This window comes from Acinonyx jubatus, chromosome X, assembly GCF_027475565.1.
Source record: "Acinonyx jubatus isolate Ajub_Pintada_27869175 chromosome X, VMU_Ajub_asm_v1.0, whole genome shotgun sequence".
Classification (NCBI taxonomy): Eukaryota; Metazoa; Chordata; class Mammalia; order Carnivora; family Felidae; genus Acinonyx; species Acinonyx jubatus.
In genome coordinates, this window is record NC_069389.1 from 104,464,399 (window position 1) to 104,486,659 (window position 22,261).

Genomic DNA, 22,261 nt, shown 5'->3' on the forward strand with positions numbered 1-22,261 from the left:
TGGAGCAAATGGAAGAGATGAATGCAAATGAAAGCAGGATTAGCTTTCGAAAAGTGAGAAATGTCTTTTTCTGAGATACCTGGATAAAGGGGGAAAAACTTGCGATAGAAAAAAGTTAATCTTGGGAAAAATGAGAAGGATGACCTCTGGGTAGTTACTAGGAAAGAGACTAACAACTAAGAGACTAAAATAAAACCTTGAGGGTATTGAAAAGGATTTAAACAGGTGCTGCAGAAAAAAATAAAGAGGTCTTTTTAAAAATGCACAACCAAATTAAAGTTAAAAATCATGAATTCAGAGGGTTGCCTGAGTGGTTCAGTTGGTTAAGTGTTAGACTTCAGCTCAGGTCATGATCTTGTGGTTCCCAGGCTCAAGCCCTGCATTGGGCTCTCTGGTGTCAGCTCAGGGCCTGCTTCGGATACCCTGAAACGTCCCCCATCCCCCCTCCCTCCCCTGCTTGCACTCTCTCACTCTCTCTCAAAAATAAACATTTTTAAAAAAAAATCATGGATTCAGAGATAATTAAATCAAACACAGTTTGGTAGTTTGGAAAGCAGCAGAGAGAAAGATCAAAAAGGGTAAGAGATTCAAGGATAGTAAGGTTAAACATGACTGAAGATATAAAAGATTCTAGGACAAAAAGCAAGCAACATTCAAAACAGATGACCTTAAGGGTGAGGTTGATATCAAGTTTGGTGCTGCTGCACTGGAAAGAAGGGTCAAGACTCAAAATCATCAGGTAATGAGAACTCAAAATGAATAAATATTGTATATGATGAAGTACATTGGGACAGTGGTAAGGAAGGGGGGTAACAGGTAACAGAGGTCTTGTTATGATCTGCAAGAAAACCACTTTATTTCTGACTGAAAATACATGGAACGACCTCAGTTTGAATAATCAACTTAGCATATTTATATCTGAACAATTCTTACATATTTTTAAAAAATCCTTCCTGAAAGAATAAAGTAAGCTACTACTAATGAGGTTCAAATGAAAGTAGTGAAGTAGTGTGGTCTCTGAAGTTTTTCTCTAGCACAGAGTACATGGTAGGTGCTCAAACTGAACTTTTGTCTGAAAAGGAATTCTAACAGCAGCATCATGACTAAAATATACCTATAGTCTCTCACTTCACATTTCATTGAATGAATACAAAGATAAATGGCTTGAAAGGCTAATGGACAGAAAGATGGATGAAAGGGAAGGGGCAGAAGGGAGGGAGAAGGGAGGAAGAGAGTCCATTCATGAGAGTGCCAATATTGTTCTTAGCATCTTTGACAAACCTGGAGTCTCTCAAAGTGACTCCTTTGAAGAGGCTAACACTCTTGTGGTTACATGTATTTATTTGACATATATTTTAAAAACATTAAAAATTTTATGTTTGAAAATACCACTTCTTAAAAGACTTAGAAAAACAAATTTCCTACCAAACCTATTCTAATTTCATTGGTCTAACTGCTCTTAAAACTTTTGTCCCCTTAATTTCATAAGGTATTACATTGGAAAATAATATTAAGTAATATCCTAGATGTTCCCTATTGCTAGATCCTTTTAGCCCCTTATGTGACAAACTGGCTTCTAAAAAAACAACTTTATTTTTAAAAAACAAAATTGTTAAATAGCAATTTTGATTGGTGGTGTACATGTTTAACTTACCTCACCATATGATTTATAAAGGCTTTGTTACAGTTAGTGTTGTATTTGCAAAAATTACAGTGGATATATATTGAAAAGTGGCTTGCAAAATCTTTTATTTTGGAATGACACTCAATGCACTTGTGAATTCCCCGACGGCACCTTATGGAGACAGAAAAAAAATAATGAAAATTTCTCATGAAACAAAAATAATAAGGTAAAGCCTTAACATTTTATTAATCAAAGCTAAGATGTTTAAATTAGCATCTTTAAATAGAGACATAATTTGAAAATTTGATTGGAAACAATAAGCTAGAATAAGTGTCAAAAATCAAACACCAGTTAATGTTCCCTGGAATAAAATAACTGCATTAATCAATTCAATTATTACAAGATATAAGCACAAAATAGAAGACTAGTGTAAATGATGACAACTGTACAATGAACGCTAATTCTAGTTCTGCTCCGCAGTTGTAAAAAGTACCTTTTTATTATCTTCTAGGCCTTTAGGCCAGACAAATGATCATCATGTCAATGTACAAGGGAGCTCTGTGATATGGTAAATTATATTAAAATAAACCTTTAATATTTAATATTCAATAAATATTACATATCAGGAATAAAAGATATTACCTTAAGTTCTTCAAAGCTATGCTGATTTTATTCTTTCTGTTGCGTTGTTTCTTTTGTTTACAAGAGGTTTTTTTGGTCTTATATTTAGATGCAACTCTACCTTGCCTTTTGGCATGAGGTTTACTTGCACTGGATACAGCTGCATGAGGCTTACTTGTCTTAGATTTACTTGTAGTAGATTTTATATTTTTAGCAGTTGTACTTTTAGACCTTGGAGGTGAGATTTGAAAAGAAGAAGTGCTTGGAACACTGCTACTGGGAGATGTAGTTACTGGTTTTGAATGAAGAGGTCCAACTGAGGCTCGAATAGTAACCTATAATAATGAAGACAATATATACATATTTTAGAAAATTAATCATCGCATTAATATTAAAAAGATTACTTCATACCTTGACATTATGGTCAATTGGTTTTTGAAAAGGGTACCAAAACAACTCAGTGGAGGAAACAATAGTCATCAAACAAATGGTGTTGGAACACAGGATAAATAGATGCAAAGAACGAACCTGGATCCTTAACTCATACTAGATGCAAAAATTAACTCAAAATGTATCAAGAATCAAATTGTAAGAGCTAAAACTGGAAAACTCTTAGAAAAAAGCATAGGAGTAAATCTCCATGATTTGGGGTTAGATGATGACTTTTTAAATATGACAACAAAAGCACAAGCAACCAAAGAAACACATTAACTGGACTTCATAAAAATTTTAAACTTTTGTGCTTCAAAGGACACTGTTAAGAAAGTGACAAGACACCCCACAGAATCAGAGAAAATATTTGCAAATCATATTTCTAATTAGGGACTTGTGTACACAATATATAAAGAACGCTTACAACTCAGCAAAAAGACAAATAACTGAATTTAAATATGGGCAAATGATCTGAATGAACAAGCATTTCTTTAAAGATATACAAACGGCCAATAAACACTTGAAAACATACTCAACAATCATTAGTCATCAAGAAAATGCAAATCAAAACTCCAGTGAGGTATCACTTTAGACCAACGAAAATGGCTACAGTAAAAAACAGATTAATCACAAGTATTAACAAGATGTAGAGAAACTGCAATGCTCAGCTCATATATTTCTGGTAGGAATGTACAAGGGTGCAGTGGCTTTGGAAAACAGTTGGTAGTTCTTCAAAATGTTAAACTTAAGAGTTATCATATGAGGCGCCTGGGTGGCTCAGCTGGTTAAGTGTCTGACTCGATTTCAGCTCAGGTCATCATTTCATGGTTTGTGGGTTCAAGCCCCACATTTGGCCCCACACTGACAGCATGGAGCCTGCCTGGGGATTCTCTCTCCCTCAAAAATATAAAAATAAAAACTTAAAAAAAGAGAGTTCTCATATAACCCAGCAATTCCACTCCTTAGTGTTCCACTCCTAAGCAATTCCACCTAAGAGACATGAAAAAGTAAGTCCACACAAAAACTTGTACATGAGCTTTCATAAGAGCATTATTTACAACAGCTAAAAAGTGCAAACAACCCAAATGCTCATCAAATAATGAATGGATAAATCAAATAAAAAAGAATAAATTACTGATACAAGCTTTAATATTGATGGATCTCACAAATGTTACGCTAAGTGAAGGAAGCCAATCATAAAAGACCACATATTGTAGGATTCCATTAAAAATTTTTGTTTCCATGTTTATTTTTGAGAGAGAGACAGAGCACAAGTAGGGGAGGGGCAGAGAGAGAGGGAGACACAGAATCCGAAGCAGGCTCAAGGGTCTGAGCTGTCAGCACAGAGCCCGAGGCAAGGCTTGAACCCACAAATCATGAGATCATGACCTGAGCCAAGGTCGGATGCTTAAACTGACTGAGCCACCCAGGGGCCCCTATATGATTCCATTTTTATGAAATGTCCAGAATAGGAAAATCCATAGGAACAGAAAGTAAAGTTTGCCTAGGGCTGGTGGAGGGGAAATAGGGAGTGACTCCTAACAGGTATAGGGTTTCTTTTGGGGGTGACAAAAATGTTCAAAAATGGGTTGTAGTGATGTTTGCACAACTCTGTGAATATGCTAAAAACCACTGAATTATATCTCAATAAAGCTGTTTTACCAAAAAATCACTGCAGTTCAAAATTTAAATATCATTATTTTGAAAATGGTAAATATAAACTACAATCAGTTAAGTATCCCATTTATTCTAAATGGTCATACCAATTAAATGACATTTACCTCATTATTTATTTACTGTTGTAAATTGCAGTTTTGTATTGATAGTGTTTCTATGTTAACAGATATTAACGGATAATTAGGAGTTAGTGCAAATTATATGAATATCAAAAAAAGCACATTCCATGTCTATTTTATTCTCTGATATAACTAAGTAGCTTTCACAAACACAGAAGTCAAAATTTAAATCTCAAAACCAGAAGTAATAACCTTGGAAAGTCCTGCATTACTCTTTGGTAACTATAAAACAGATCTCCAGTAAATGTGACCTGCTCTATCTGGAGGCTCATTGGTCAGGATTTATAATTCCAAAGGTTATTGTGGAGGTTACATCAATTAATTATACAGAATGAAGAGTTTGAAAATATTCAGAATTTCCTTAAAGGGAACTAACATAACATTTATCATTTAGTATTCAAAAAAGGTGATGTTCGGTTATACCCACTGATTAATAATGGAAAACACAGTTGCCTATTAACATTCTCTTTAATCACTTGACTATACTACTCCCATGTACTTGAGGACCAGCCAATGAAGAAGTCCTTTGAAATACATGTGACCTGGTATCATACAAAAAGCACTGAATTAGGGGTCAAAAGACCCAGGTTAAATCTCAATACTACCTCTTGCTAGCCATTTGACCTTGAGTAAGTAATTTATCCTCTTTAAGCCTCCCCATTTATAAAATGGAAATAATACCTGTCTTGTCTACCTCACTAAATTGTTATTAAATAATAGAATGTATGAAAAATCACACAGAAAGCTTAATTCTAAAGTGTTACAAGACACCTATTACTATGATGATGATGATGATGATGATACAATTGTTATTATTATTATTAATAAGAGAAGATATGGGAAAGGACTGTACTGCTTACAGTCTAGCAGCTGAAGCAGACATATACGCTGCCAACTGGAAGAACTCAGAAACAGCCTATAAAATATTGAAACAACTCACTGACACAGCCTATGGTTAATCTAGTTGCACTCACTACATAGGAATATGCTCCAACATAGCACATGTCAATTAAGTAAAAAAAAAAAAAAAAAAAAGGATAGGTTTCTTTCTAAGCAAAACAATGGTAAAACCTAAACTTAAATCTTAATGACAAGCAGAAGTTAATTTTTAATATTATAGTCAATAGATAAACCCAGGCAGGGGGCACCTGGTTGGCTCAGTCAGTAGAGCATGTGACTCTTGATCTCAGGGTTGTAAGTTTGAGCCCCACATTGGGTATAGAGATTACTTGAAAATAAAATCTGGGGTGCCCAGGTGGCTCAGTCACCGACTCAATATCGGCTCACGTCGTGATCTCGTGGTTGTGAGATCAAGCCCCGCGTTGGGCTCCATGCTGCGTGGAGCCTGCTTGGGATTCTCTTTCTCTCCCCCTCTCTCTGCCCCTCTCCCCTGCTTGTGCTCTCTCTCTCAAAATAAATAAATAGACATTTAAAACAAAACCAGGCAGGAATTTACTTCTACTATCACACAAAATGTTAAAATAAAACATATTTAAAACTCACTTTTGTACCAGGAGGCAATCCTTCTAGCTCTTTAGGCTTTATAAATGTCCGATGCTGGGTCTTGTGATCCAGTTTCTCTTTGCAGGTCAAAAATTGTAGTCTGCACTTGGTACAACGATGAACTCCTTTTTTCTGTTTATAAGAAACATTAAAAATACTATGAGAAATAACTTCTATCACCACAAATCCTGGAATCTGAAATTGCTCTTAATTGTAATAGCTAAATAATTTAAAAAAACCAGTATTTTACTATATCCTATCATAAACAATGCCAGAATATTCTTTCATTTTTTTCAAGAACACTGCTTGCATTAGTATTTGTATTTCAAAAGTATTTGTGGGGCACCTGGCTGCTCAGTTGGTAACACGTGGCAACTCTTGATTTCAGGGTTTAAAAGTTTGAGCCCCACACTGGGTGTAGAGATTACTTAAAAATGAAATCTTTAAAGTAAGTATTTATTGCATATAGGCAATCAAAACAAAAGTTATATCAGTTAGGTTCAAATGTGACAAGTCCTATACCTTTGTAGTGTGAAAGCTTTTTTAATTATAAATTTAAGTATAAACCATTCAAGCACACGTTACAGTGAAAATGAGTTATACTATATTTTTATCCTAGAAAAGGTGAAGTTATTTTTAATTTTTAAAATTTCTTTTTTTAATGTCATTTATTTTTTTGAGAGACAGAAGGTGGGGATGGGGGGTGGGGTGGTCAGGGAATCCCAAGCAGGCTCCGTGCTGTCAGTGCAGAGCCCCATGTGGGGTTTGATCTCACGAACCTCGAGATCAAGACCTGAGCCGAAATCAAGAGTCAGACACTTAACCAGTTGAACCCCTCAGGCATCCCAATTTTTTAAATTTCTATTTGTTTCACAAAAACAATTGAGCTTTCTATGAGCACCTGGGTGACTCAGTCAGTTAAGGGTCCGACTCTTGATTTCAGCTCAGGTCACGATCTCGTGGTTTGTGAGATCAAGCCCGGCATCGGGTTCTGTGCTGACAGTGTGGAGGAGCCTGTTTGGGATTCTGTCTCCCTCCCTCTGTGCCCCTCCCCCACTCATGTTTTCTCTCTCTCTCTCTCTCTCTCTCTCTCAAAATAAGTAAACATTTTAAAAGATTTGAACTTCCTAAAACCAAAACAAATTTAACCAGACATCCCCTCCAAAAGTTCTGTTACAGAAATGATTGTATAAAGCAGTGTTGTCCAGCAGAACTTTCTACAGTGTCTGATAACATTACATAGTTGCACTGTCCAATATGGTATTCACCAGCCACATGTTGTTATTGACCACCTGAACTGTAAAAAGTTCAACACAGGAACTGATTTTTCAATTTTACTTAATTTTAATTAATTTAAGCAGGCACAGATGGCTAGTGGCTGTGACACTGGCCAGTATGGCTACAGAAGTACAAATGAGAACAATTGATCCCAATCTATTGTCAGAGAACCCCTTGACTACATCCCTTCTCAAACTTAGGCCTATTATTTTTTTTATCAATGGGAAATAGGACCCAAGAGAGATCTAAGTCATTTGCTCATAGCTAGGTGATGTTCTTTCTATTACACATTATCAACTGCAATCTTTATGTATATGCTTTCATTAATTAATATATTCTATATTTATAGGTAAATTTAGAAAAACATACAAATGCAAAAGAATGTTTTCTCCAAAGCTGTATCTCCACAGGCCCATCACTATTTTCATGTAAAGCATAATTATTTAGGAAAAGCAAATGAGTTAACATGTGTAAGTAGCTAGTGGTTACTGGTGTACAGCAGGCATTTGATAAATAAAAGTTCTGAAAAAACTTCAAAGCAATATATAAATATAATGTTTGTATTACTATTTGAGTTTCATTTTTAAGACAATTTTAGAAGTATGGTGCATTGGATCATATCCTAGGTATAGGCAATGTAAACAGATTCACCTAACATGTGTTCAAGAGAAAGAAGGAAAGAGGGAAAAAGATCCCAGTCAAGAAGCAGATAGCAAGGTTACAGGACAGGTAGAAAATTCCCCAGAGTACAATTCCTAGAAATCTTTTCTCTACCTGTGCATATACCTCATCCAGTTTCATTATTTTAAATAGCATCCATCCAACTGCCTACTTGACATCACTACTTGATATTTAACGGTCATTTCAAATCAACATAAACAAAACTGAACTCTAGATTTTCCCCCATCCACCCTGCAAAAAAAAAAAAAAAATCTGTTCCTTCCCTAGTCTTCTCAATATCTCAGTGTATGGGAACACCATTCTTGCAGTGGCTCAGGACAAAAGAACTCAGTTACACTTAATTCATGCCTTTCTTTCACACCCCACATCCACCAACCCATTAATAAAACCTGTCAGCTCTACCTTCAAAAACAATCTTTCCACTTTTTATCACCTGTTCAGCCACCATGTCAGTCCAAGCCACTCACCTGGACTTTTCCCATAGCCTCCTACCTTCTCCTTGTTCCCACCCTTTCCTCCTAACAGTCTATTCTCTCTATAGCTGCCAGAGTGATCTCTCACATGCTTAAAGCTTCCAATGGTTTTCCACACCACATCAAAATCCTAACTCTGGCTCACAAGACCCTACGCCATTTACTCTGCATTCTGTTGCTACAGTCTCATTTCAACCTACTCTCCCTCCCACTTGTTTGCCATGCTCCAGCCACACGGGCCCCTTGCTGTTCCTTGGACATCTAGATAGGTGCTCACCTCACTGCCTACTTACTATTCCCTCTCCTTGAAATATCCTCTCTCAGATATCCACATAGCTAACTCTCTTATTTCCTTTGGAGAGGCCCTCTTTGACCATCCCATATAAAAACAGAAATGGCTTCCTTCACCTCCTAAGCCCTGGCACTCCCTAACCTCATGTTTTCTTCCCATGGTACTTATCACCAGCTGGCATACATTTACATTCAGACATAATACACATACACTTTCTCCACTACCATGCAAATTCCAGAGAGCACAAACTGTTTTGTTCACTTCTGTTAAACAGTCCCTGGCATATATTAAGCACTCAATAAGTATTTGTTAAATAAATAACGAGGAAGACAGCAAGAGACTGAAGGAGCATGCATATGAGAAGCAGGCACAATTTAACTAGTTCGAAATGTCTGCCATGCCATTCAATGAGCATTTGCCCAGAGCCCTGGGATGGGAGACATTAATCTACTATTCCCTTAGTTGGACTCGAGTCTTGCATATCTCTCTTATGCATATATGCTTGAGATGTGGTAAGGAGAATAATACAGAGGGACGCCTGGGTGGCTCAGTCGGTTAACCATCTGACTCTTGATCTCAGCTCAGGTCTTGATCTCAGGGTCGTGAGTTCAAGCCCCACATTGGGCTCCGCGCTGGGCATGAAGCCTACTTAAAAAAAAAAAAAAAAAAAAAAAAGGATAATACAGTACAGTTTTAAATAATATGATGTTCAACCAAAAAATTGGTGATCTATTCCAAGGATAGAGAATTACCCGTCTGCGTTGAACTTTCTGACAAACATACTATATTGTTTGGGTGATTTGAGGAATTTTCAAGGCTAATTCTGACTACCTGTAATATCTGCTTTTAGACCTAATGTTGGTAAAGGATATGACTCTATGGTAAAACCTTGGGCTCTAAGTCAATTTTTGGCTCTGCCATTTATTAGGGAATGTGGCACTGGGCAAAGTAACTTACTGTCTATAAAGCTTTATTTCCTCATTTATGAAATGAAAATGATCATACCTGCTTTGTAGGATGTTTGTGAGGATTAAACAAAATAATGCAAGTAAAAACACTGTGACTGTCATACAACAAGTGATTAGTATATATTAGCTACTTGTTATTTCTATAAAGATTTAATAAGAATATCTAACATATAAAATCCTTCATCCTTTCTTAAAAGTTGTACAAACCATATCGATAGCTCTTAAAATCACTTAAGACATACTAATATATTCTCTTTAGGAAAAGGTTACAACCAAAGTCTTCAAAAAGAATAAAATGAGCCACAGATTCAATAATTCCTATTATCTAAAATCACACTAATGTTAGCTCAATTACAAGTTTATAATCCTGCTCAGCTATGGTTTTTGAGTCTTTTGTGGACAACTGCATAAACTGAAAGTACTTTGAAAAACTCTTGATGATCCTATTATTAGACTCTTTCCTCTGTTGACTGCTCACTGGCTACCTCTTAGGTACTCCAAATTCACAAATATTGGGCACCAAGTCCTTAAGACTACTCCCAGGCTTGATGATGCAGAAGAACTTACAGGATTTAGAAATTGTTATACTCATAGACACAATTATTACAGTGAAAGGATACAGAACAGGATTAATAAAGGAAGAAAAATGCATTGGGTGGAGTTTGGAGGATATTGGCACCAGTTTCTAAGTGCACTGTCCCAACAAGCTGCATAGGACACGTTTAATCAATCCCCCGGCAACTAACTGCAGCAATACGTATGAAGTGCTTTTTACGAGGAAAGCTCTCTTGAGTCTAAGAAGCTAGGTTTGTTCTTTTCACAGGGTTCAGTCACCAGAAGCCAGGTTTATTTTTTTTTAAAGGGTTCAGTCACCAAATCTTCAGGCTCCCAGAAGAAAAGCAGGTGTTTACCATCATCATATCTTTGTACAAATGATCTAGAAAAGCTGGCACAATGTGGCTCAAGGTCCTAGGCATGTAAAACACTCATCAATTAATAACAAAGGCTCAATTTCCAGGAGTTAGCCAAGGGCTAATTATGCCAATATGCAAACAGACCCTTCTGAAAATGTACATGATTTGAACAACGCAGACCTGCTGGGTCAACTCTTTCCTATATACATGGCAAGATAAGGCATACAATTTAGGGTATGAAGAGTGACTGTAGACCAGGTAAACCACTTAAGAGACACGGTCCACATGGCAGGCCCATCCATCTCTTTACCTTTCTAAGGACATTGTTACTCCCTCGGCATCTGTACCTCACTCTGGAGATTAGTAAAGCATGGTAGGAAGAATTATGTTAAAAGCTTCATAATGAAATAGTTAGAGCTACTGTTTTATATCTCATTCTTCCTTTCAAAATCAAAGGTCAAAACATGAAATAAAGCACCAAGACCAGTGTTTTCCAAACTATTCCTCAAGAAATGTTAGTAGGCATTGCGCAAACAAAGGATTAAATAAACTTTGGGAACAATATAGACAATATCCCTTCCTTGGAGATTTATAAGGTTTTCTAGCATATTAAAAGCTCTATTTTTAAACATAAACAAAAAATTGTTAATTTTGTAAATCCAGCCAATTACGGAACTTCTTTTTCCAGGAGCAATTTTAGAGTGGAACATCTATTAACATCTGATGGAACACTCCTGGAAAACTCTAGAATAGAAAGATTTTGCCAGAGGGGCACCTGGGTGGCTTAGTCGGTTAAGCGTCTGACTTCAGCTCAGGTCATGATCTCACAGTTTGTGAGTTCGAGCCCCACATCGGGCTCAGAGCCTGGAGCCTGCTTTGGATTCTGTGTCTCCCTCTCTCTCTGCCCCTCCCCTACTTGTGCTCTGTCTCTGTCTCTGTCAAAAATAAGTTTAAAAAATGTAAATTTTTTTTTAAAAAAGAAAGATTTTGCCAGAGGTTCTTAAGGGTGAGATGGCATACCCAGCATGTTGGAACCATCCCAGTCATGACACAGGTGATCCTGAAGGTATTTGGGTATTCTACTTTTTATAATTTTTTTCAATTAACAAGTACAAGTTGATTTCATGGTCATTTAATGAGTGGAACTGAAAACAATACTGAGTAAACAATGCTGAGAAAACCAGTGCTGAGCAAATTGGCCATGACAACGCAATCAATAATAAGACAATGTAATGAGCTTATGAGTGAGGAGACAAAACTCGATTACATAATTGCATTTGGTAAACTCGTTGACTTCTAATTTTGGCAAAGGTACCACTGCTCTTTCAAACACTCAAGAATAGACTTACTGTTTAAAGGTGACTGGGTGGCTCAGTCGAGTTAAGTGTCTGACTTTTAATTTCGGCTCAGGTCATGATCTCGTAGTTCATGAGTTCAGGACCCGCACTGGGCTCTGTGCTGACAGCTGACAAAGCCTGCTTGGGATTCTCATTCCCTCTCTCTGCCCCTCCCCCCACTCTCAAAAATAAATCAATAAACATTAAAAAAAGAGAATAGGTTTACTGTCTCATCAAAGTTTTCAGCCTAAATAAAGGATGGTCTAATTGTGTCAGGAAAAGACCCAGCAGGAATAAACTGAGAATTCAAGGGAAAGGTGCCAGCACTAACACTGGTATCCCAGAAATGACATAGCTAAACTGGCAAAAGTCATCTAGGAAACAAGTTCTAACCTAAATATAGTCCTCTGGAAGAGTTCACATATCTAGAAACAAGTGTCATTGCTATTTCCTTTGTCACTGGCTGCTACAAAAGACCATTCTAGTTTGCTAAGACAACCACATGTCTTTTCATAATAAAAACTGAGCTAGAAAGTAGAAATGAAGTTTGGAGAAGGAGAAAAAAAGATGGAGTCCTCAAGCTTATCTTTCTCAGTTCAAAAATACCCTTTTCCCTGCTCTTGATTCACTACCTTTAAAATCATTCCTGTTTTCACCACTTGTAGACCCCTGAAATATTCAACTTCAATATTTCCCTCATCTTCCCTCTTCCCCTCTGCTCTAGGCCTCCCATTTCTACCTCAGAACTCTCTCTATTCAAGAGCTGCACCACCAATAGGAAGTGGACAAAGATAAGGAGTGGAAATTTCACAAGTAATTCAGCACAAATTGTAAATTAATCATGTCATTTGTAACCACTTAACTTTCCTTTTAGAACAAATCTAACCAATGCTCTAAGGTGTATGTGTGTGTGTGTGTGTATACATATATACGTATATACACATATGCATACGTATATGTGCACATACATACATATATACACACACACGCCTTTTTACTAAGACAAAATGAACAAATAACTGCTAAATCTCACCTGATGCTTCATGTAATGATTCATGTAGGGAGTTGCCATTTTACTAACTTTGAGGCAAAATGGACACAGCAAGTTCTTAGTGTTTTCATGGGATGCTCTAAAATGATTCTCTACATCAGAAAATGTTGAAGATCTAAACTGGCAAACCTAGAAATATAAAGAAGGTTTAATTTAACTTGAAAGTTTATAACGGACATGCAATTACATCAAAGTAGTAATGATGAGTCATTTACTTAGAGGAATATTATGTAACGCTAATTCAGCTCTGCTGCGTATACAACCAAGAATTCTATTACTGAAAATAATAAGTATAATCTTTGAAACAAAAATTATCTTTCAAAGTTTAGGGATATATTCCTAAATATAACCAGATTTTCTTCTTTTTTTTCAGACCTACTGCCCCCCTATCTTGTTTGAATTTCCAAATTTTGACACCTCTTGTCCTAGAAAGTTTTTCCTGTTATATAAAATAGAGTATTCTCTTCTTTGGATTTTAAATGGCACCCAGGCTATGACAGAGGCAATTTATCTTGCTATCTGATTGGGAACCATTTCAAATTCTGGAAAAATACTGGTCTCAAAGCATTTAGTTGAGTTCCCCATAACTAATAGCATTTCTTATTTCTCTGTCATATCTATATTCTTCTCTACATGGTAAGAAAATCCATACATGTGTCTTTCTGCAGCAGGGCATTTTGTTTGTCTAGTCCAGGGATCAATAAACTATGGCCTACAAAGTCCAAGCCACCATTGCCCATGTATATGAGTTACATCAATGGAGTTTCCATTATTGAAGAGTGTCTTCAATTTTAGTAACTTGTTTTATTCAAACAGTTAAAAAGAGCAACAGAATATGATTTTGTGGCACGTGAAAGTAAAACAAAAACCTAAGTACATGATAAAATGTGTACCTGGCAAATATATGGCATTTCACCGGGTTTATGAGTGTCCTTCATATGTTGCAAAAGAGCATGTTCGGTTTCAAATGATAATTCACAGATTTTGCAAATAGCTGAAAGTGGAAAAAAACAATTACACCATTTTAAGGATGTATAGAAATAAAAGATGCATTTTGTATACCCATAACAATGGCAATAATAACAGTAATAGTAATAGTGATGGTGGTTCCAACGGTTCTAGAGTTGTTAACTCTGTAACACTGTTCTATGGACATTACTTATATGCCATCACTGAGAGAGGTACTGCTACTTTTATCCCCATTTTCCAGAGGAGGAACCTGAGGCACAGAAAGATTAAATAACTTGCCGGAGGTCTTAATAGCTATACTAAGATGCAGAACTGGAATTTAAATCCTAGCTAACTCCAGACTCCATGATTTTTAACTATCATCGCAGTTACTTTTCTTATTAGGGTGTAAATCAAGGCCATTGATTCCATAATTGCAAACTGGGGCATCCGAGTTTTCTAACATTAGCCCCCTATGTACGATGCACGAATTATGCAAAGGAAGTTTCTATTTACAAGACTTCAGTTTTAGAAAGCAATTCTAGCGAAGAGTTTATACATGTTAAAACTTGACTTTCAACTGTGCCCACAATCCAAAGTCTATTTCTTTTTCTTACGTTTCTCATCAGAAATCGTAAGGAGTCCTCAGAGCTTAGATAACCAAAGTCATAGATGTTCACGACTTCGGCAAAATGGTGACTTACTAGAAAACTCATGCGGAGTGTGTGTGCTCTCGATGTGACACTGCAACTGGAACGGTGTGGGATACTGACGGTAGCAGTGCTGGCAGGTAGTATGGTTTTCCCAGCTCTCGCTGTTCTGCTTCTCAAGTTCCAGATGGTGTTTCATGTGGTTCATAAACCTATAAATGATTGTCAATAGATGCAAATATTCAGATTTATAACCAAGGAAAAAACTCACAGATAAGTATTTGAACTTAAATGTTAAAAATATAGTTATGTTACTCAAAATAGTATCTCCAAAGCCTTAAAGTCTTCTAGAAAAGTGTGCACTTTAAATAATCACTTTCATTAGGTGGCCCAGTAAACATTTCTCTCTGCATCTTTGTTTGAGAATCATCCATTAATGTAGTTCATATGAAATACCACTAATTTGCTACAAGCCTTCATCGTTCATTCAGATTTTAAAAAGTTTGTAAAGAAAAACAACAGGCTTCTTTTCCACACATGAAATACTATTTCCATTTTAAATACATTAAATACATAAAGAGAGAAAACCCTATCACCAAAAGCAGCTACGGAGCCAGAGAGAAGTCTTTTAAAGGTCTTAAAGACATACAATAGGTTTCAGCTGCTTAAAAGACAAATTAGTATTTTTATTTGTGTTTTGGTTTGTAAATGCATGTAGTAGCAATTTTAATACCTATAATTACAAGAGCTTTTCTTAATTACAAGAACATCTTGTTTTATTTCATGATAGTGGTTTACTATTAGCACAAACACTTCATTTTGACCCGCAGGCCATGCCCCCTGTAGCGCAGTTCATTTTTTACATTTTGCTATGTCAGGTTCCCTAATAGGTTTCTTATGAGAAGGAAACTATGACCTTCGATGGCAGAGAGTACAATATAAAAAGGCAGATCTATTTCAGAAGGCTCACTGAAACTTTTTACTGAATTTCAAAGTAAAGCTATTCAATCACATTAACAATTTTAATACAAAGTCAAATATTAACAGTTACTCATTATGAGTCCCCAAAGGATACAATCTTGAAGTGATGATGTCATCAGCCTAGATAGCAACCATAATATGGAGGTTTTAACATTTATCTTCTGACACGTCCTGCTTACAGTACACCTTGACATATTTTTTCCTCCTTTTTTTAAGTAGGCTCTATGCCCAATGTGAGGCTTGAACTCACGACCCTGAGATCAAGAATCACATACTCTGCCAACTGAGCCAGCCAGCAGCCCTTCTTCCCCCTTCTTTAATTTTAACATCATCTTTATTAAAATCTATTTTTAAAAATCCAAGTTTTGCCTAAATATTTACATATAAAGGTCATGAGCCATTAAACTTTCAGCTCATAACTTTTAAGTAATACAATCTACCTGTATAAAGTGATCTGTTAACTAGCTATCTCTCAATTATTATACTGCCCCCATCTGCAGTGCACATTTCTCAAGCCAGGAGATGGAGATGTGGAAAAAAGTAACAACCTCACAAAGCCATTCTCAGAATAAAATAGCCCTAACCGGTTTTGGTAACACTTAATGTAGAAAAAAAAATCCTATAATATCTTGACAGGGCAGAGAGTAGAAATTTTGACCTATTCACTTCTATCACCCTCTAAAACCATCAATTTGCCATCCTAGATTTACCGTTAAGGTAAAATGTTATTTAACATCTACAACATCTTTGGTTAACTGTTCAGGTTTTATTTACTAAACAATATGACAAAAATCCTACAAGATTTCTAAGTGTTATAAAATATGGTTAGCTTAAAATTTCTAGATATTTTGATAATCTAGAAATCTATAACCAGTCTTTTGAAATGAAACAAAAAAGGAAATTTCATGTTTAATATTAAACAGGCCAATCTTAAAGGAAAAACCAAAAGGCTATTGCCGAAAGAACTTCCAGTATCACATGCCTAACATTTAACTATAATAAGTTAAATACTTAAACAGTGAACCGCTTTCCTATGCATTTGACCAAACTTACTATTATTTTCTCATGTATTTTATTGTAAAAATGGTAAAGATATGGAAGGAAGTCACAGAATTCTCATCATAACATTGTTTCAGTGTTACATCTCAAAGCACAATTCTCTTCTGTTAAGCTACTGGCCATTAGCTATTGATGGCTGTTAGGGCTTAATAAAAGGAGGTAAAGAAATGTAAAAACTCATATGAATCATATATGTGAAAGGTCTTTGAATAGAAAGCACTGCCACAGATGTAGCATTCATAATTGTTTTAGGTTTATATTACAGTGCATTTCAGGGGTTTTCCAGGTACTTCATTTTGGACCCAAGAATTCATCAGAAAATAAAATAAATACTAGGCTTAGAAACGACCTGCAGGATACTTAAGAATGCTAATTACAAAGCATAGCTATCAAGGGTAAATATTTTTAAAAGTTTACAAATACGTGTGTGTGACAATATACACATATATATATATCAGTATCACATCTAAAGGAAGTGCACTGATGCCTGCAATTTACTCTGAAAAGTAAAAAAACAAAAAAACAAAAACATCAAATGGAGCCTATGGATGAATAGGTACGTGGCAACACAAGTGAGGTAAAATGCTAATGGTAGAATCGAGGAGGTAAATATACAGATGTCCACTGTAAAATACTTTCAACTTTGCTGAGTATTTGAAAAGTTTTATAATAAAATGTTGAAAAAAACAATGTCAGACTATATACCCAATGAAAAATACCAGTCAGTGTGTCTTGCCTGTTACTTTGTTCATTACTATCTTACTTAGGATGACAGTAATATGCCATATTACTCAAAGACTGCAAAGTATAAGTTCCCAAAATTTAAACCATACACGTATAAATCTTCAAAATCGAGAATTATATCTCTACTTTTAAAATATGTTAAATTATAAAATAAAAGCAGACAAGTTTCATAAACTGGAACTTCTCTAAAGAAGATCATCAGGAGCACCTGGGTGGCTCAGTTGGTTAAGCGGCCGACTTCGGCTCAGGTCATGATCTCGCGGTCCGTGAGTTCAAACCCCGCGTTGGGCTCTGTGCTGACAGCTCAGAGCCTGGAGCCTGTTTCAGATTCTGTGTCTCCCTCTCTCTGACCCTCCCCTGTTCATGCTCTGTCTCTCTCTGTCTCAAAAATAAATAAACGTTAAAAAAAGTTTTTTTTAAATAAAAAAAAAAGAAGATCATCAAAAAATATCACTTTCTAGGGGCGGTTGAGTGTCTGACTTCAGCTCAGGTCATGGTCTCACAGATCGTGAGTTTGGGCTCGCATCGGGCTCTCTGCTGTCAGTGTGGAGCCCATTTTTGAACCTCTGTCCCCCCCTCTCTCTGCACCTTCCCCTCTTGTGCACTCTCTCTCTCAAAAATAAAAAAAAATTAAAAAGTATTTTTAAAATATCACTTTCTCTGCAAGGTAAATGTGGTAAAAATGATACATATGAATTGAAAACTAGAGCATTAAATAAGACTAATATGGAGGAGGTCAAACTGGATGAAGTAGTTCTTGTGATAGGAAAAGTAGATTCAAAAGTAGCTAAATGATAAAAATATCTCCTTGAAAATTCCTAGTTCAATGATAAAAACAGACAAATGTGATTTTTCTCTAAGTTAAAACAAATTTTTTTCCTTTCTTAAGCTTTATTAAAAAAATACAACAAAGTGGATCTAAGTGTCAAACACCTAAAATACAATAAGAAACAAAAGATTTTCAACACAATAATCTGCCTTTATTCTTAGTAGAAAGTGTTAAAATTGCTTACCTAGGATAGCACAGGAAAATAAAGATATGATATTTACATCAGTAGCATACCAATTTTCAAACAGAAACAGTAACAAATATTTACATACCTAATATTATTTTTAAGAACTTTCAAGCAACTGAAGCATTTAAAAGTTGTGTAAGTCTTCTGTTCATCATCAACAGCTCCCTCGTGTCTTCCATAGTAAAAGTCACTAACTAACATAATTAATTTTCCTTTTTCTGCACCAGTCTTATTTTTATTTTCAGTATTTATAAGTTCTGCTTTAATCATTTCCAAGAATTTATTTACCATGTCTGGACAACAACGCTGAAAGAGAAAAAAATATATGTATGTTTTATTTACATCTCTCTAAAAAGTTAGGTGCCATAAAATGATTCTGTGTTTATAACTAGGGCCAGCTTAGGTAAAAATATGCTTGGCAATATATCTGGAGAGAGAGTCACCAAAATGTTTGCTTCTTTCTTTATATAATCTAACAAATTCAAACAATAAACACTCATATCTTAATAATTTCAAAAACAAATTAAAAACCTTAAGACCAGGGATAGCTTTATATCTAATACCATTTTCCTTGTAAGTAAAATTTTCAGATATAAATATTTAATAATAATTTGATCCTTGGCCTAAAGTCATTCATTTCATATTTGTCATGATATAGCTTGGAAGTGCCTGGGTGGCTCAGTGGGTTAAGTGTCTGACCCTTGATTTCGAGTCAGGTCATGATCTCACAGTTTGTGGGTTTGAGCTCCACAACGGGCTCCGCACTGCCTGCTTGGGATTCTCTCTCTGCCCCTCCCCTACTAGTGTGCATGCTCTTTCTCTCTCTGTCTCTCTCTCTCTCTCAAAAATAAGTAAAGTTAAAAAAATTTTTTAATGTTTATTTTATTTTTGAGAGAAAGAGAGTGTGAGCGGGGGAGGGGCAGAGAGAGAGGGAGACACAGAATCTGAAGCAAGCTCCAGGCTTTGAGCTGTCAGCACAGAGCCTGATGTGGGGCTGGAACTTACAAACTGTAAGATCATGACCTGAGCAGAAGTTGGACGCTCAACCAACTGAGCCACCCAGGCGTCCCTCAAAATAAATAAATAAACTTAAAAAAAAAAACAACCCAAGACCTCATATAAACTGACCCTAATGTGGAATACTTACATACATAAACTTTTAATTTTCAATTAGATAAAACTAATTCATTTATTATACACAATTTGCAGTTGTGGAGTTTCTCTAGACGAATTCTTTAAGAATAACTAGAGATCAAAAATATAAACTTTTCTAAAAACTCAAACTACATACTCACAATGCAACCACAAAATGAAAAGCTTAGAAAAATAAAACACAACAAAAAAATTGTGACAGAATCAAGACCAATTAAACCTACCAGATCAATTAAATCTATCCTGTCAATTAATACAAATGGGTGGGTTTAATTCAACTACTGAAAAAAGAAATTTCACACAGGATCACAAAAGAAAAAACAACTCTGTGGAAGCAAGAAACGTACCAAAAACAAAGTGATTTGGAAGGGGTGAAAATAAAAAGATAAAGAATATAAATGTCAAACAAAATAGAATCCAGGCCAAAATGGGAACACTTTATAAAAATGATATAGGATACATTCACAATGAAGTTAAAAGAGATAGATCCATCTATATCCTAAATAGCAGCAGCCATAAAACAGAATTGGAAGACATCAAAGAAAATAGTGTTAATTTGAAACTTAAAAAAATGACAGAGCAGGTAGATGAATATAAATGAAGATACAGGAATCTAAATAACATATTTGTATGTTAGAACTGACTGATAACTATCAAATTCCATACTCTTAAAAACAAATAACAACCCTTATTTTCAAGTTTCTATGTAACATCCAAGAAAAGAGCCCATACAATTTTCAAAACGGAGAGAAAAGTGTGGGAACCTGGACTTTGCCATCAAAGAGACTGAGGTTTGAATCCCAGCTATACCAATTAATTGGCTATAAAACAAGGAGAAAAAGATCTAGCCTGAAGAATTTTCTATGGATTAAATGAAATAATACTTTAAAGCTTAGTAATGTGCCTTAGATAAATAGGATGTTTCATTTATACTCTAAAATACTTCCTTTGGAAGAAAATATTATCTTTGTGGTATTCCAATCTACATATGTATAATAACAGCAAAAGATTATCCACAAATAATCTAAAATTCACATTTTTTCAAAATGGAAATCCTTATTGTAATATTATAAAAATTTAACTGATATATAAAAATGTAAAGCTAAAATGTAAAACCCTCACATAGTTTTAATCACAAACAATACTACAATGAATAAAAGCTACATTTAGAGAACGTGTGTGCCACTTTCTTCAAGTGAAGAAATATATGTAATATGCTATGATTTGTGTATAAAATATATGAAAAATAAGAACATTCACATGTGCCTATACATTCAGAAAGAATGTCAAAGAGTATATAAAAAAATTAATAAAAAAATATTTTGGGGCTCCTGGGTGGCTCAGTTGGTTAAGCGTCCGACTTGGGCTCAGGTCATAATCTCAAGGTTCTGAGTTTGAGCTCCTCATGGGACTCCGAGCTCTCAGCTCAGATCTGCTTCGGATTGTTGGTCTCCCTCCCTCCCTCTCTCTCTCTCTCTGCCCCTCCCACCCCTCAAAAGTAAACAAAACATTAAAAAAATTATTTCGTTTGCAACTCATACTGGGAACCAGGCAAATAGGAGACAGGATGGGATTCTTCACTGTATACGTTCTTTTTTATTTAAGTTTTTATTTTAATCCAAGTTAGTTAACATACAGTGTTATATTAGTTTCAGGGTAAAATACAGTGATTCAACACTTACATACAACACCTGGTACTCCTCAGAACAAGTGCATTCCTTAATCTCCATCACCTATTTCACCCATCCTCACCTCTGGTAGGTATCAGTTTGTTCTCTATAATTAAGAGTCTGTTTCTTGGTTTGCCTCTCTCTTTTTTTCCCTTTGCTCATTTGTTTTGTTTTTTAAATACCACATATAAGTGAAACTATATGGAATTTGTCTTTCTCTGACTTATTTTGCTTAGCATTATACTCTCTAGCTCCATCCATGTCACTGCAAATGGCAAGATTTCATTTTTTATGACTGAATAATATTCCATTGCGTATATATACCACATCTTCTTTACCCATTCATCTATTAATAGACACTTGGGCTGCTTCCATATCTTGGCTACTGTAAATAATACTGTTATAAACATAGAGGTGCATGTGCCTCTCTGAATTAGTATTTTTGTATTCTTTGGGTAAATACCCAGTAGTGTGATTGCTGGATCATAGGGTACTTCTATTTTTAACTTTCTGAGGAACCTCCATACTATTTACCACAGAGGCTGCATCAGTTTTCATTCCTACCAACAGTGCAAGAGAGTTCCCTTTTCTCCACATCCTTGCCAACACCTGTTGCTGACTTTAGCCATTCTGGCAGGTATGAGGTTATATCTCACTCTAGTTCTAATTTGCATTTCCTTGATGGTAAGGGATGATGACTATCTATCTTCTTATACTTTTTGAATCACGTGACTATATTACCCACCCACCCCCAATTAAATAAACCAAGGATAACTAAAAAAGTATATCTCTATATTACATAGATAGGAAAATTGAAAATGCTGGTAAAAGCTAATTCTTATATAAAACCAAAACCCAAAGTTCAGTTAACGGGAATCACACTCAGGGAGGTGGAAATAATCATATTTCCAATATTCAAATATTCAATATTCAAATACAGTTTTGCCCAAGAACAAAGATTGCACTTGGAGTGGCACCTGGGTGGCTCAGTAGGTTGAGCATCTGACTTCGGCTCAGGTCATGACTCATGGTTCATGAGTTCAAGCCCTGCACTGGGCTCTGCTGACAGCT

General features: G+C 35.6%; 1 protein-coding gene across 3 annotated transcripts in view; it reads right to left on the reverse strand.

Moving 5' to 3' along the window:
- Positions 1 to 22,261, reverse strand: part of ZNF280C (zinc finger protein 280C) — a 62,952-nt gene that overhangs the window by 13,042 nt on the left and 27,649 nt on the right. For all 3 annotated transcript variants that reach the window (XM_053201686.1, XM_053201687.1, XM_027054403.2), the window contains exons 10-16: positions 18,454 to 18,674; positions 14,623 to 14,780; positions 13,864 to 13,964; positions 12,953 to 13,099; positions 5,977 to 6,108; positions 2,267 to 2,580; positions 1,655 to 1,795 (exon numbers count right to left, since the gene is read on the reverse strand). In XM_053201686.1, the coding sequence (XP_053057661.1) occupies positions 1,655 to 1,795; positions 2,267 to 2,580; positions 5,977 to 6,108; positions 12,953 to 13,099; positions 13,864 to 13,964; positions 14,623 to 14,780; positions 18,454 to 18,674 (1,214 nt within the window). The remainder of the gene's footprint in view (positions 1 to 1,654; positions 1,796 to 2,266; positions 2,581 to 5,976; positions 6,109 to 12,952; positions 13,100 to 13,863; positions 13,965 to 14,622; positions 14,781 to 18,453; positions 18,675 to 22,261) is intronic.